The sequence below is a fragment of the Macaca mulatta genome, chromosome 4, assembly GCF_049350105.2.
Source record: "Macaca mulatta isolate MMU2019108-1 chromosome 4, T2T-MMU8v2.0, whole genome shotgun sequence".
In the NCBI taxonomy this organism is placed as follows: Eukaryota; Metazoa; Chordata; class Mammalia; order Primates; family Cercopithecidae; genus Macaca; species Macaca mulatta.
In genome coordinates, this window is record NC_133409.1 from 71,076,937 (window position 1) to 71,093,824 (window position 16,888).

At 40.7% G+C, this 16,888-nt stretch overlaps 1 protein-coding gene across 13 annotated transcripts in view; it reads right to left on the reverse strand.

Moving 5' to 3' along the window:
- SYNE1 (spectrin repeat containing nuclear envelope protein 1) overlaps window positions 1-16,888 on the reverse strand; it is a 529,762-nt gene that overhangs the window by 233,374 nt on the left and 279,500 nt on the right. For all 13 annotated transcript variants that reach the window (XM_028847246.2, XM_077999556.1, XM_077999555.1 and 10 more), the window contains 9 exons: window positions 14,089-14,261; window positions 11,715-11,868; window positions 8,894-9,037; window positions 7,954-8,118; window positions 4,222-4,539; window positions 3,132-3,287; window positions 2,806-2,976; window positions 1,578-1,904; window positions 166-318 (listed from right to left, as the gene is read on the reverse strand). In XM_028847246.2, coding sequence (XP_028703079.2) covers window positions 166-318; window positions 1,578-1,904; window positions 2,806-2,976; window positions 3,132-3,287; window positions 4,222-4,539; window positions 7,954-8,118; window positions 8,894-9,037; window positions 11,715-11,868; window positions 14,089-14,261 — 1,761 coding nt within the window. The remainder of the gene's footprint in view (window positions 1-165; window positions 319-1,577; window positions 1,905-2,805; window positions 2,977-3,131; window positions 3,288-4,221; window positions 4,540-7,953; window positions 8,119-8,893; window positions 9,038-11,714; window positions 11,869-14,088; window positions 14,262-16,888) is intronic.

Consider the following 16,888-nt stretch of genomic DNA (forward strand, 5'->3'; position numbering starts at 1 on the left):
GGAATGGAAAAAATATATAGTCATTATGCCAATTAAATATCTATCTGAATTAAAAAAAAAATACTAACCCATACCAGATCTTAAAATTATGTGACACAGAGAAAGGAGTCAGGACCCACATTTTGGAAAATAAACCCTTTTATGGAGTCTTTCATCTCTCCTTACCTTTCCTATGCTGCACAGGTCCTGGTAATCACTTTGAAGTTGATCTATTTTGTCCTTTAAAGTGACATCCTGCACTAGTTCCAGAAGAGCTTCACCCTTCTCTCTCACTGACTTTACTGATGGTTCATGGGACAGCACCGTTTGTTGAAGTGACTTGAATTACAAAGAAAAAAAAAATGAGCTTGCTCATCTCTGTGAACAAGATGAATACATACATACGCCCGTGGCACGCCAAGAGATGATCCACCTCAAAGAAAGATTGGTACATATTTATGAATCAATAAGTGCAAAACATTAAAGAGAGAGTGATTTATTATGGCTAACACAGTTTCTAAATACAAAAGAAAAGTCACACATCAAATGGACCGTCCTATGTGGAGAAAAAAGGATGGGAAATAGTTCTATTTGGCTAAATTTAATATAGCTCATATTTCTGGCTTCTACCTTATTCCTTTCATCAGAGAAAAAAATTCTCAACATGAAAAGGCCACTGTCTTTTGATTTTGAGGTCATGAAGTTAGTTCCAATTTGAGCTACTCAGGGAGTTAGCAAGAACAATTCTAGTTGTGACCTTGCTGAAATAGGCTAAAAGCACTACTTAAATCTATCAAGAAATCAGTGGCCGGAAGGAAGAGGCTGTGATTCTTATGTGGCCTCTTCAAAGACAAGTTGTCAGGCTTGGCAGAGAAGCCAAGGATAGAAATAGACATCGGCTGGAAGAGGCCATCACAAAAGCTTCCAACAGGGAAAGCTTTGGGGTAAGCCAGCACACTGTAATTCTTAAAAGGTATCACTCAATCATCCAGATCAAATTTATAACACAAATTATTCCACATGTAAGCTTGCATAATTGCTTCAAATATTGGAGCGGGTGAAGTACCTTTGTCTATGTCATGTATAGGTATATCCACATCACTATTTATTCTTTCAAAAATCAGTTTCTAAGGTACTCAGCTAGAGTTTGTTAATTAGAACTTATTTTCTTATAAATACGATATGTCATTTTCAATTTACCATAGGTCAGCTTCTAGCCTTGGGTACTAGAAGATGAAGGGAAGCCTCAATATGGAAAAGATATGGGATCCTCGTGCCAGCAATATTTTACCTGGAGTATCCAAATACCTGGCTCACACATCAGAAAAGATCTTCATTGATTGACAGATACATACAATCAATAAATGTATTGACACAATCTTTGAGTATCAGATCTCTGAATGGAAAAATAACTCTGAAGTAGTGGATTTAACCCAGTAGATCTCCACAGGTCATGGCATCGCTGGACAGCTGCAGAACGGACACGTGCGGGATGCATTCCAGCAGCTGTTACGGGTAACACACAGCAAGAATTACCTCCCTCCCATTTAGTCTCTGCATGAACTCCGCATGCATCTGTCAGTGAGTAAACACATTACCTTGTATTTAGATAACTGAGCTTTTTTCTCATATAATTCCATTTTGGGTTCTTCAGGAACACGTAGGATTTCCTGGTATTCTGCTATCCACTGTGTCAGGGCTTTGCATTTATCTGAGAATTCCTTTGCTAAATGAAGACCTTTTTCCAGTGTCATGTGTTCTTTCCGGACAGTGCTGGTCAGTTCCTTCAACTGCTCCACGTGATCATGAATCTCCTTTCTTAACCTCTCTGCCTCACCTTCCTCCAAGTATTTAACAGCCCTCTCTCCTTTCTCCCGGGCTGATTTCAGCAAACTGTGACCTTTCTCCATGTCTTTGAGCAAAACCTGAAAAAGAGAGTGAGTAGGAAGCAAATGTAACCTTATTTCTTTTCTTTTTTTTTTTTTTTGAGATGGAGTTTCACTTTGTCACTGAGGCTGGAGTGCAGTGGCACAATCTTGGCTCATTGCAACCTCTGCCTCCTGGGTTCCAGAGATTCTCCTGCCTCAGCCTCTGAAGTAGCTGGGACTACAGGTCTGTGCCACCAGGCCTGGCTAATTTTTGTATTTGTTAGTAGAGACAGGATTTCACCGTGTTGGTCAGGCTGGTCTTGAACTCCTGACCTCAAGCAATCCACCCACCTCAGCCTCCCAAAGTGCTGGAATTACAGGTGTGAGCCACTGAGCCTGGCCATTTCTTTTCCTTTTAAAGAAAGGTTTCTCAAGGTCTGTTCTTCAGTCTACCTATTTCCCTTTAAACTAAGTTGTTGATGTTCATAACCAGATTTGACCTGCCAGGAATCAGGAACCCTGGCTTCTTTACTTCGATATAGGTTCTAAAAGTCTTGATTGATATATCATTTCCAATTCAGAGAATCAAAAAAGAACTTGATGTTTCTCTCATCCCTAGCAATCTTTTTCAAAAGACCTGAGTTTAAACTCTGGACAGGCACTGGGCCATTAATTTGAGAGGTCGTTTTCTCTTAATATTGAAGTGTCACACTGGAATTCAGTTAAGACTTTCACGGGTGTCCATGTGTAAGTCATTCTGATAACAACACATCATAAATAAGTGAAAGCCGGCTTCTGGCCTTAAAGAGCCAACTTAGTATTTCAAGTAAAACGATGAGCTCAGGATCACCAGTCATAATGGTTGGGATGATCACTTGTGCTTCCAGTATCTATACAGGAGAATGGGCAGCTCGGTGAACGGAAGGGTTGGACACAAATCTGAAGTATGTGTGCCTACCTCCAACGTCTTCAATTTCTTCCCCATCATTGTTGTATCTACTTTGTCAATCTTGGTAGCCACATTCTTGAAGTTTTTATGCGTAGAGCCATACCAATCCGAATAGGAACTGAGGGATGACTCTGATTCCTCCAAACTCTGAATCTCTTCTTCCAGGAATTTTATTTGTTCCTATGAAAGAACAGAGAAAACTGAACGGTGAAGTAAAGGCCTGTGCCAGGGCCTTTGTTGATGAATATGTATCTTCACTGGATGTTCGTGAAAGGAAGGCTATTTTGGCCGGTGAAGTTTGCTGGCCTATGCTGAGCACCTGGTGACCCACTCACCAGCACTTGGAGAAGCAGGGCTTGGTATCTGGAAGTCAGCTGGGTGGCCTGGCAACCCATTCTGCTGTTCACGTGGCTTTCGTCCAGTATCTCCTGAGCTCTAGCTCCCACTTCCTCAACTTCATCTCTGTACGCAGTCACTTCTTCGTGCCACTTCTGAAATGACAAAGTATTGAAGGGAAACATTCAATCTTAGCCATTTGAATAAGACCAATATATATCTTCTTAATGGGAAATGGTTTCAGTGTATGTTTAGAAGACGTTTATTTTGAGACATAATTGTGAAAATGCCAAATGTTATCTTCATAAATATATTAAAACAATGTGATACAAACTGTACACTTGAGTTGGATAGTTTTCTGTATCTATTACACTTCCATTCAAAAATTAAAAATGAAAACAGGCCAGGTGCAGTGGCTCATGCCTGTAGTCCCAGCTACTTGGGAGGCTGAGGCAGGAGAATTGCTTGAACCCAGAAGATGGAGGCTACAGTGAGCTGAGATCACTTCACTGCACTCCAGCCTGGGTGACAGAATGAGACTCTGTCTCCAAAAAAAAATAATAATAAATAAATAAATAAATAAATAAATAAATAAACCTGAAAACAAAGTGGCATAATTTTTTAGACCTCCTATTGTACTTAGATCAATTTTAAAATGGGTGGATAATGAAAATAAATTCCTAAGGCCCAAGCACTATTTTAGATGTGTGCACTAAAATTGCATAAAAATTAGAATAAAACTAATTCTCCAGTATCATTTCAATGAACTATATTGGAGTTATTTCATATCAGAACCATAAACTTAAATTAGTGTAACACAAACATTCATGTATCTTCACAAAACAAGGTAATAGGGTATGGAAGGAAAATATAAAATAATCACATTAAACTACATTGTATCAAAGGCTAATTTATGAAATAATTGCTGTAAGAGGAATGCTCCATTGTAATTTATTTTAACTTTCTAGGTAATCGAAAAGCTTTTGCAAAGCCTAAGCTTTGGACAAAAGATACGATATATTTTTATGGAACAAACTATGCAAGGTAACTGTAGCTTTGAGAAAGATCAGGAATCTACATGAGTTATACCTTCATCTGATGTAACTGTATCTCCTTGGTTGCTCGGTTTGACTGACGTATGGTCCTGGGACTAATTTTCTCCTCTGCTGTTTTGAGCCATTCATCTACTTGCTGAAACTTCTGCTCCATTAGCCTCAGTTTGTTCACTACGTTATTGAACTGAGTCCGGGTCTCGGACAGCTTGTGCTGGTAAACCTGCCAGTCTTGCCGGAGAGACTCTAAAGCCCGGTCCTCTGCCTGTGGGATACCTGATGGGATCACATCCTCTCTGGTGTGCAGCACTGAGTTCAACAGGGCCTGCCCCTCTGCACAGTGTACCTGTAGCTCCTGCAGAGAAAAAGGTATGGCTGTTACTCTGAATCATATTTCACACTTGCATGGGTTAGCATGTCTCGCCCAAGCCAACTGTGATTGCTTGAACTTCTCATTAGAAAAAAATGATTTTATTATGCCCTATACAAAAATACGTCCCTAACAATATTTTCTTCCAAGTCAGAAAGATTCCTAAAATTTTTCCAATTAAAATAATCAACACACACACACATACACACACCCCAATATTTTTCTCAATCAACAGTTTTTGAAATTTGACTTTTTAGCTTATAGGCAAAAACACTTGTGAGTAAAGAGTTATTGTTTAAAAGAATGACCTAGGCTTATTATGGCTCATAATCTGCTTAAAGTGCCTTAAGCTTCTTGCTTTGACATTGAATAGCTCAGTGTTACATTTGTGACTGAGAAAGAAACAATGAACCCTCTTTTTGCTAAGGAGGAATCTTTTGCCAAAGCTGTACTCTAGGCACTGTGGTGGCCAAGAAAAGTTGAACCTGGAGAGTGCAGGGCACACAAACCTGGGAAATTAGTTCATCACACCTGCCCACCAGGTGCTCCCAGGTGCAAACACATTTCCTCCACCAAAGCCTAAGCCCCAAAGATTTACCCTACAAATTTAGTATAAATCAAGTTTTGAAGAGCATATGCTATTTTTTATAGGATAAAAAGAAACTTATATCCTTAAAGATGTTGGTAAAACAACATGGCACACTTATATTTCTGGTGATAAACATAAATCTATATGGTCACTTGATCTGATCACCTAAAGTAAAATAAATCATGTCAAATCCCATCAACAATGCTAAAAATATCAATATATGTAGTTAAAACATAGTATTTCCTCAATACCATACCTTAAAAACCACTTAAGATTGCTAAAATATTTTTCTTACAAAAATAACAATCTCATATGGTTTCAACTAATAGAACATTTTTCTTCAAATACGATGTCACTTCAAGCATGGTGTAATGTAAACACATATGCACATGGAAAGAGAAGAACTATAGATATACACGGTAAAATATTAATCAAATTGGCAACAAATACATAAACTTTATTCTAAAATTCTTAGACTTTTTTTCATGATAATTTTTTACAATCATTTTCCTAATTCAAAGTTGGCAAACTTTTTCTATGAAGGGCCTGATAGTAAATAACTTGGACCTTGTGGGCCATAGGTCTCTGTTGCAATGACTTAACTCTGCCATTGTAGTATGAAAAAAACCACAGATGATACATAAATAAATGGGTGTGGCTGCATTCCAATAATATTTTATTTAAAAATACAGACACTGTGGCCCTGGACAGTAGTTGACTGATTTATTAATCTTCTCAGCATCTTTTCCATACTTCATAAATAACCACTTTATCTATTATCCAAGTTAATATTCTATTAGATAAATTCTCATATATCCCAAATTTCAACTCTGTATTCTGAAGGAAAAATATAGCTCAATATTTAAATAAATATATATTTATATATAATATTACTAAAAATATAAAATATATATAACATAAATATGTGTATATAATATATTAAACATATTAAAATATATTAATATATTTAAAATATTATATAAATATATATAAATTATATATGTTCTATGACCCAAACTAGGCCTTCAGGTTATACAGAATAATTTCTGAATATGGTCCACACGACTGGCCAATCCCCACACCATGTACATGCTACAGAACATCAGGATTCTGAAGAAATTCTGCTTTGTGGTTGCGGCATCACAATTCTCCACCACTGCTTCCTGTCACTAGCATCTTCCTTCCTTTTTAACCTTTGTGGTGGCTCACAATAGAAAATGTAAGAATTAATGCACGGTGAAATCAGGGGGAAGTTAGGTTTGCACCACTTAAATACCGGCTTAAGCGAAATATTTTCTCTTGACCAGAGCAACAGCAACATCTGCTGGCGATGGGTAACTATTGGCTTAGTTCCTACACAAAAGCACAGGGCGCTCAGCATTTGCTTGCCAATGATGTTGGTAGTGTAGAACTAAGAAGGGTTATTTAAAGAAAATAGTCGATTTGAGTCAAATAAATTACAACAGCTAAACCTGTGGACTAGGACATCCTACTCTTTGGAGGCAGGATGGATGAGACCCGTAAGTAAGCTGAGGAAATTGTGACCCTTCTAACTTTTATTATTTACTTACTTCATGAGTAGACCGTATATTTAAACAAGATTTTCTTCCATTTAATCCTTACAACTCTGTGGATGAAATTGGGTCAGAGAAGTTCTCACTTGCCTGAAGTCACCTAGTGTTGGGTTCCCCAAGGATTAGAGTCCCAACTTCCTAATCCCAACCCCATTCTCTTGACATTATACAATTTCCCAGACCTAACAGAAAAAGCCAGAAATTTTATATGTGACTGATAATCATGATGGTCCCTGGTTTTTCCACCTTGTCCAAGCTGTAGGTAAAACTTACCCAATCCTGAACCAATTCTAATCCGGGCTGATAGCACATTTGTAAGTTCCAACACATTGCTGGTGGGACATAAAGTGATCTCATTGGCCTTTCTCCATCTTCTGCTGTTTGTTTTGTACATGGTGGCCCCTTCTTGGTGAACTTCCTTGATTCCTACCTACTCCTTAAGGTAAGATTATGGGCCCTTCTTTGAGGCTACCATAAGATTCCTTACATTAGTCTGTTAATGTCCTCACCACATTCTTTATAATCATCTTGCTATGGGTTTGTGTTCCTCATCAGATTTCAAGTTCCTTGAAGGCAGAAATCGTATCTTAATCACCTTTACCTGAAGTAGCTAGCAAAGTATGTGTACTGTTTTAAGTGCCCAGTAAATACTGAATGAGTAAATAAGTATATAGGTTATGACCACTTTTTCCACCATGTCTGACTTCTCACCATGAATTATGGCCTGCTGGCCTGGGCCCAAACACTTTTTTTTTTTTGGCTTCTTTAATTCCTTCTTCTAGAATCCTGAGCCCAAACCTGTACCATCAGCAATGTGGCAAGTTTTGCTTAAAACCACATGGCTCAATACATTGCCACTAGTTTGACTTCATGTCACCTTCTAATGCTTTCTGCTGCTGTCCCCCACATCTGGTTTGATCCCTTAGGGAGAAACAGGCAGGTAGGCCAGACAACCCCATCAATTGGATCTCCAGCCATTCTTGTCAGGGCCACCCTAGCAGCTCTATGAGTTCCCCAAGTGCTAGTCCTGCCCTATCTAAATTGCTACAAAATGATGTCAACTAGCACATACTACTGAGGTCTCAGAATGTTCTTGATCAGACCTTATGGGGATTGCACTTAATGTGTATCAGCTAGCCACTGGGCTCAAGGTTTCTATTAACTTCCTATTGCTTAAAATAATAATTCCATATTCAGAATGAAGATTCCTTTGTTTTAGGATAAAGGAGGCTTTACCTGAAGATCACGCAATGTTGTCTCATGAGTGTGAGCATCACCTTCAAGAACTGAATACTGGTCGAGCTTTTCTTGTTCTTGCCCCAACCAAACTTCAAATGCCTTTAGGTCTCTCTGATACTCTTGGTGCAGGCGGACAAGTTTTTCAGACTTGGTTACGGCTTCCTATAATTAGCATTTACAATAATGAAGATAGGAACACATTACTTTATAAAGCATCAAAGTGCTGTAATTCGCTTTTGTAATTTTAGAAAAGTACAGTTATTGAGACATTGGAATATGAGTTATTTCCTAGAATCATGAATCTTCAAGATTTATGTAAAAATATAAAAATCTAATATTTCAGGAATAAATGTGTTATTAACTATTTTGTTGAATTAACTACATGATCTCTGAACACCTTATAAAATGTAACAGACAGATTAAAAAATGAATTCACTTTACTAATTTCATAAAAATTCACTTTTGCTAATGAAGAAAATTGAAATTTTTATATTGTGCCTTAAATGAGGATTTGGACTTACTGTGGATTTAATTTTCCACAGTAGAATGTGCTCTGAAAAAGCGTATTTATTTTCTTTGTGAGGACTAAATGAAGAATGATAAATACTATCAGTGATTATTTTCCATCTTAGAAAACTCTCACGATCAGACATACTAAGGCATTTATGAGTCTTAATTATGAAGCTGTCCAGAATTTTTTAAAAATTGGTACATTTCTAGGAATTTTTAGTTGAAAATTATCTTACTTTCACAGCTTTCATAATACTAACAATGTTTGAAGGTTTTGCCAGTAACACCTTTAAAATATTAAAAATTCATTTTGCTTTTGTTCTGTTTTCCCAAGCCCGTCATTCTTGAAAATAAATGAGTCTTTAAAGGAGCACAGCTCCAAATACTCCCCTTGTGGTGAATCTACAAGAAAAGTGCTTTGCCGTACCTTGGCCCTCTCTTGGATGGCTCTGTATCGTTCCTGTAGATCCTGGAGTTCTAGCTGGGTGACATAGTGTTCTGTCATGCCAGCCCCTTTGACTTCAATGGTCTCCAGCAAGCTGCTGTAACTCAGCACTTCTTCATTTAATAACTAGAGAGCATTTAAGAAAAATAAAGTGGTTACCCATGCACCATCACATCAGTGACATGCTAAAACCAAGATATTTTAACTGTACAGTTGACAAGTGACCTCCGGTTACCCATTCGTCCATCCCTCCATCTATTTATCTATTTGACACAGATATGTGTGTGAATGCATGGAGTGTGTGTGTGTGTATGTGTGTATTTTATGTCTGGTCTAGAACTTTCTCTAAGATATGAATTCCCAATTAATGACTTTATGTTTCTACTTTAACATTTCAAACTGATTATGACCAGAAATGGACCCCTGATGCTCACCCCATCCCTATTCTACCCCAGCCTCCCATGAAACCCCCTTCTCTTTCCATCTCTTCAAACAGCAAATGCCATGACCTCCCACCCAGCCGGTCAACCCAGAACATGAGAATTGTTTCAGCATCTTCTCTAGCTCTCTGTCCTCTTAAACCATTCGGAAATCCAGTTAGCTCTACCTCCTTTTATACCGTGACATCTGTCCCCACATCTCCTGCAAACTCCCCAGCGCAGGCTGCCCTCCTCTTTCACTTGGACTTTGCAGTAGTCTCCCAGGCAGATTCCTGGCCACCAGTTCTTTCCCTGTCCCTTATTTCATGCTCCACACAGCAGTCTAAGTGATATAATGTCTTGCAATTAAAAGTTGAATCATGTCACTTCTCAGCTTAAAACCTGGATTATCTTCCCAATGCTGCCAGGATCAAGAGGAAAATCCTCAGAGCAGCTGACATGGCGATGGAGGATCAGGCCCTGTCTCTTCATCAAACTCCCCTCGCAGCCCCTCCCTGCCTGCTCTCTGCCCCAACAACACCTACCTTTCTCCTTGCAGCTCCCCATTGCAACAGGATCTTTCCCTCCACCGGGCCTGAGGACCAGCTGTTTATTCTATCTAGAATGCTGGTTCCTCAACTCCTCCCCAGGCTCATTTCTCTGCCTTAAATTCTTTAGTGCATCGACTAAATGTCTGCTGTTTCAGAGAGGCCTTTCCTGTCCCTCTCCCCTGGCCTCAAACAACTGTATGAACCTTTTCAAAATTACTTTCTCTCACACCACACCACTTTTTTTCTTCATAGTACTCAGCAGTTATAATTATTTATTTGTACATTTGTTACTGAGTGAATGCATCCCCACTAATGTACGCTTGACTGTTTTTACTGCTAGAATCAGGCACAATGCCTGCATGTAGCAATTTCTCAATGAATGTTGATTGAATAGATGAAGAATCCAATTAATTAAGCAATTAATTACTGCAGGTATTTATGAAGCAGATAATTATAATTATATTAACTTACAGATGCACAAATGAGCCCCAGAAACATTAAGTACCTTGGCATAGGTCACATAAGATCATTTAGTCATTTAAATAACTGTTACTCAGCATGTGCTCTGTGTCAGACAGAGAGCCAAGTGTTGAAGATATGAAGAAAATTAAGCATCTCTATCCACTGAAGGAGAGGGACATGCAAATATGTATCCTATGAAATTGATAAAGAGCTTTGAACCAAGGGCTATGAGAGAACAGAACAATGAATCAAGCCTGAGCGGTGGTGGTGTAGCATAGCTAAAATGACTTCAAAATTCATTCAGAAAGATCAGTAGGAGGTTGCCAGGGGCAGAGACAGAGCAAGGACCTTCTGTAAAAAGGGAAGAGATTATGCAAAGGCACAGAACTGTGAAGACTGTGGCATGTTCGGGAGACAGTGTGAGATTCAGCAAGGCTGGAGAGCACAAGGGAGGAGGCTGGGAGCATGAAGGAAAGGAGCATGGCAGAGGAGCTCATTTCCATTCTTACAAACCAGGCAAGGGAGATTGAGCTTATACTGTGGACAATGGGAAGCCAACACAGGACCTCAGGCTGGAAGTGAGACATTCATCTTTATAGGAGATAACAATAGATACAGGCAAGAAACAAGGTGAAAAATCAGGAGTCTGTTCCAGTTCAGGTGAAGAGGATGGATCAGTAGAACCTAGTGCCCGATGCAATGAGAAAGAAGGCACTGGGAATAATGAGGTTTCCAATGTAATATATTCAGGGTGAGGTGACACAAATGAGCAGAAATAGAGAATGTGAGAGGTTAAAGGATTTCTGTGTAGAAGATCACAAGTGCTGTTTAGGACAATGGTAAAGGGGTGAAGGAACAGGCTGTCCAATGATCATGCCCTGGAGTAAGGCTGCAGCTGTAAACCAAAGGACTGTAAAACTTCATGTTTGAATACTACTGTCAATAAGTTTTAAGAACATGCCATTATTTATTTATTTTAAAAATCTTTCCATGTAGTACTGTACTAATATAAGCATTATGACAAATGCACAAAAAATAACACAAAAGGATGTGATTAAAAAAAGAAAGACTTCCTAACGATAAGCAGGCTGAATGCATTAATAGATATTTCATGGTGCTACATTTTCAATGGTTTGTATTATAAAACATGGGTCTACATGGTTTTCCTGGAAGGGAAAATTTTTACTCACTAATAAAATAACCACAAATGAAATTCCAGTTTAAGAAGGCTTTAGAAATTATACTATAAGCCCCAAACATAATTTGGTTATGTGCACAGTCCCAGCATACACGTAATCCCATTTTTGTCTGACTGTGGCATTCTAAAGAAGCCTGTAAGAAAACAAATGGAATCTGGAATCCAGCTCTCACCTTGGCTTTTCCGAGCATACTTATTTTATCCCGCAGCTCTGCATGCTGCCTTTCTGATTCATTTAGGTTGGCTTCCATACTGTCCATCCAACTGGAGAACTGTCGAACATCATCCTGGTAACTTGTCCATTTTGAGAGAGCTCCTTCGAGTTGACTGCGAGGGATTTGAAAGGACAATAAATCCACATTGACAATCCTTAGGACTCTAAAATCTGTCATTGTGTTTGCTCCATCCACTCCAGTCAGCAAGGGGTCAAGAGAAGCTGACTTGGGAGTGAGCAGGCTACCCAGGGCTTAACGACACTGAGTCCAGGTGTGAAGGGCAGCCTCAGGAAGCAAGGGACATTTAACCCCAGGCCAATATGCAGAAACATGGAACTGGCTATCAACTCAAGAGTCAGCAGCTAGGGGGACAGCAGACACTGAGAGAGGTTCAAAGGCAAAACTGGGAGAGATCCCCCTGAGTGGGTCTTTTCTGGAGCCAAAGCCCTGGGCAGGGAGAGAAGCAATACTTAACTCTATCAAACTGAGCAGGACATTCAGAGCAGGAGAGAAGAACAAGTACAGTAACCACCTTGCGTGAGATTAAAAATCAGAAAATCACAATGAAATAAAAGGACAATATTTCCTGACTTGGTCTAAATATTAAAACTTAATTATTTCTCTTATAGATAAGTTAAGCACTCTTGTCTAAGCACACACATGCTTTTTTTCTTTTTTTTTTTTGAGACAGAGTCTCGCTCTGTCACTCAGGCTGGAGTGCAATGGCATTATCTTGGCTCACTGCAAGCTCCGCCTACTGGCTTCATGCCATTCTCCTGCCTCAGCCTCCCGAGTAGCTGGGACTACAGGTGCCCATCACCACGCCTGGCTCATTTTTTTGTACTTTTAGTAGAGATGAGGTTTCACTGTGTTAGCCAGGATGGTCTCGACCTCCTGACCTTGTGATTCACCCACCTCAGCCTCTCAAAGTGCTGGGATTACAGGCGTGAGCCACCACGCCTGGCCTACACATGCTATATTTTAAATTCCATTAATCATTTCTGCCTAGTTGTACTACCAGGTTTTGGGTCCTTTTGCAGCAGAAACTATAAGTGCTCCATCCATCCACACCCCCAGATCACACCACTGCAGCACAGGGCCAACTGGACTTCTAATCGCTCCTAGATCTCTTAGCTTGAAGACATTCTCTAGGCTCTGATGTACTCTCAGTTTGAGGGCAATGTAGGCAAGAAGGGCAGGGGAGCCTCACCCTTAGGGGCAGCCCTCAACTGCTCTTCTAATTCATAGGAGTTTGTTTCCAAATACCCCAGATCCCCTGCCCTTGGATGGTATAACCGAGGCTCACACTGTATATCAGCTCCCAGCATTGCCTGACTAGATTAAGTTGCAGTTGCTCACAATGGTGGGCAAATTGCTTGATAACATACCTGATATGGTTAGGCTCTGTGTCTCCACCCAAATATCATCTTGAATTATAGTTCCCATAATCCCCACATGTCACAGGAGGGACCCAGTGGGAAGTAACTGAATCATGGGGGCGGTTCCCCCCATGCTGTTCCTGTGATAGTGAGTGAGTTCTCATCAGATCGGATGATTTTATAAGGGGTTTTTCCCCCTTTGCTCAGCACTCGTCTCTCTTACTGCCACGTGAAGAAGGACGTGTTTGCTTCCCCTTCCGCCATGACTGTAAGTTTCCTGAGGCCTCCCCAGCCATGCGGAACTGTGAGTCAATTAAACCTCTTTCCTTTATAAATTACCCAATCTCAGGAATGTCTTCATAGCAGCGAGAGAACAGGCTAATACAACACCCTTTATTTACTGCCCTCCCCCTGCCTGCTATTTCTTTCCTACTCCTCTATTTGTATTTCTTGGGTTTACCTCCCATGTCCACTACTTGGTTTTAATCCCTATATTTTTACATTATGAATCTTTTTTTTGTATTTTTATGTTAGCAACAACAGCAACAAAGAGAAACATGCATTTTTAGTTATATTAACATGTAAGCACAGTATTCAGGTCAATCTAAATGTGAGATTACATCTGCCAGTTTCTTTTGTTCTAATAAGAGAAAAGAAATAAAAAGAAAGAGGAATCGAAGGAAAAGGGAGGAAGGAAGGAAGGAAAGAAGGATGGAAGAAAGGAAAGAAGGTAGGAGGGAGGGAGGGAGGAAGGAGAGAGGGAAGGGAAGGGAAGGGAAGGGAGGGGAGGGGAGGGAGGGGAGGGGAAGGGAGGGGAGGGGAAGGGAGGGGAGGGGAGGGGAGGGGAGGGGAGGGGAGGGAAGGGAAGGGAGCCACAGAAATGGTCTGTTCAGTAGTATTATATTGATTTTTTAGTAGTAGCTTCCCCAGTGCTTGGCCGTAGTTTCCCTCACCTTTTACAACGAATCCCTGCAGACAAAAGGGATGCCCACATATCCTTCACACTCTGCAGCTGCTGTTGAATCGTGGGAATGCCTTCTGGAGAGGTATTCTGAAGGACAGATTCTCCCCTGGTTACTATCATTTTCATCTGAATCTCTTTTTCCTGTTTGACTGATAATAGAGCCTGTGAAAACAAATACAGAAGTCCTTTGTCATTTGTATGTTTAACATTTCTGGCTTTAAATATTGCAGAGCTCCTAAAGATCACAGAATAATATGCAATTGTATCCAGCCCTGGAGCTCCCAGTCGGCTGAGATGGAGGGTGGGGAAGTGGCTTGCTGGTGAGTACCAGTCACCAGTTACCCGCGAGTTTTTGCTAAGTGGCCTTGGTGTTGAAGGTCTCCAATCTTCTCTGAATAATCCCTTCCTTCCAATGAAGTTTTACTTTACTGGTTTTAACAAGGGAAAAATATAGTACAGTAGAATTCATGATTTCTCAAAGGTTATAGGATGAAGAGTTTATAAATGTTATGGTCTCTACAACAAAAAAGCCTATAGAAATTGATTATACATTTCATGTTCTTCATAAGCACTATTCTTTTTTTTTTTTTTTTTTTTTTGAGATGGAGTCCCGCTCTGTCGCCTAGGCTGGAGCGCAGTGGCCAGATCTCAGCTCACTGCAAGCTCCGCCTCCCGGGTTCATGCCATTCTCCTGCCTCAGCCACCCGAGTAGATGGGACTACAGGTGCCCGCCACCTTGCCCGGCTAGTTTTTTGTATTTTTTAGTAGAGACGGGGTTTCACCGTGTTAGCCAGGATGGTCTCGATCTCCTGACCTCGTGATCCGCCCGTCTCGGCCTGCCAAAGTGCTGGGATTACAGGCTTGAGCCACCGCAAGCACTATTCTTTTTCTATGTGAGAAGGAAGTTTTTTCTTTTGTTGTTTTAGAGACAGAGTCTATCTTTCTCTCCCAGGCCTCAGTGCAGTGGTGTAATCATAGTTCACCACAGCCTCGAACCCCTGGGATCAAGTGATCCTTCCACCTCAGCCTCCCTGGTAGCTGGGACTATAGGCACATGCCACCATGCCCAGCTAATTTAAATGTTTTTTTTGTGTGTGAAGATGAGGTCTCAGTATGATGCCCAGCCTGCTGTTGAACTCCTGAGCTCAAGCAGTTCTCCCACTTCAGCCTCCCAAAGTGCTGGGATTATAAGTGTGAGCCACTGCGCCCAGCCAGAAGGAAGTTTAAATTCCAAGTTATAAAACTGATAATGTCACCTAAAAGACAAAGCTTCATCTCTCTTTAAAACGTGGTTCTTGACAACTTCCAAAACCTCAGCTTCAGCCACCCATTGCCACCAGTTTCTGCTGTGGCAATGAGCAACTGGTAGCAATTTCTCACACACTAAGCTGTTCTTTCCTCTGGCTTTTCCTCACACTTTTCCACCCTCTGCCACCATTCCCAAGTCTCCACCGGGTTATCTTTGCCAAAATAATTCCCCTATCATTCTTAAAAACTCGGTTTTGGCTGGCTCACATCTGTAATCCCAGCACTCTGGAAGGCCGAGGTGGGCAGATCATCTGAGGTCAGGAGTTCGAGACCAGACTGACCAACATGGAGAAACTGTCTCTACTAAAAATGCAAAATTAGCCGGGCGTGGTGGTGCATGCCTGTAATCCCAGCTACTCAGGAGGCTGAGGCAGGAGAATCGCTTGAACCCAGGAGGCAGAGGTTTTGGTCAGCTGAGATCACACCATTGCACTCCAGCCTGGGCAACAAGAGCAAAACTCCATCTAAAACAAAACAAAACGAAAACCAAAAACAAAACCAAAATTTGGTTTATGGCAGGGTGCAGTGGCTCACACCTGTAATCCCAGTACTTTGGGAGGCCAAGGCAGGAGGATTGCTTAAGTTCAGGAGTTCAAGACCAGCCTAGGCAAGAAGGCAAGACTCTGTCTTAATTTTACTTAAAAAAAAATCCCCACATAACTCGGTTTACCTATCACACTTCCTTTTTTTTTTTTTTTTTTTTTGACACAGAGTCTCACTCTGTCGCCCAGGCTGGAGTGCAGCGGCACAATCTAGGATCTCCGCTCACTGCACGCTCCACCTCCTAGGTTCAAACCATTCTCCTGCCTCAGCCTCCCGAGTATGTGGGACTACAGGCACCTGCCACAATGCCCGGCTAATTTTTTGTATTTTTAGTAGAGACAGAGTTTCACTGTTGTTAGCCAGGATGGTCTCGATCTCGTGACCTCGTGATTTGCTCTCCTCAGCCTCCCAAAGTGCTGGGAATACAGGCGTGAGCCACCGTGCCCAGCAACCTATCACACTTCCTAAGAAACCTGTCCCAACTTTCAACCCCATCCCTCCTGCATGGTTCCACTCCTGTGTGTGTCTATAACACCATAAGCACATCTGCATCTGTGGTTATTGTCTTCTGTATTTCGACCTCCTCCAACCTCAGACAGTAAAATCCTTGAGTAAAAAGACTACGTTATTCACCTTTGATTCCCTGGAGTCAAGATGGAGTGCCAGTCTCCTAGAAGGCACCCAGTATACAAATGAATGCAGATTCATTGTTTTCATCGCAAATGCAAAATTGAACTTATATCTTGGGACGGGAGGAGAATTGGCTAAATACAGGAAGACAAAAGTTGAAAAAGATGGAAAATGTTTTGCCCTATAAAATGTTTCCTCAAAATATTTTCCCATAATAAATATGTCTGTGATCTAATTTAAAACTAGCCTCTTAACAAGTGATCACACAAGTAATCACATTTGGGCTTTATCATTTTTTGGAAAACATC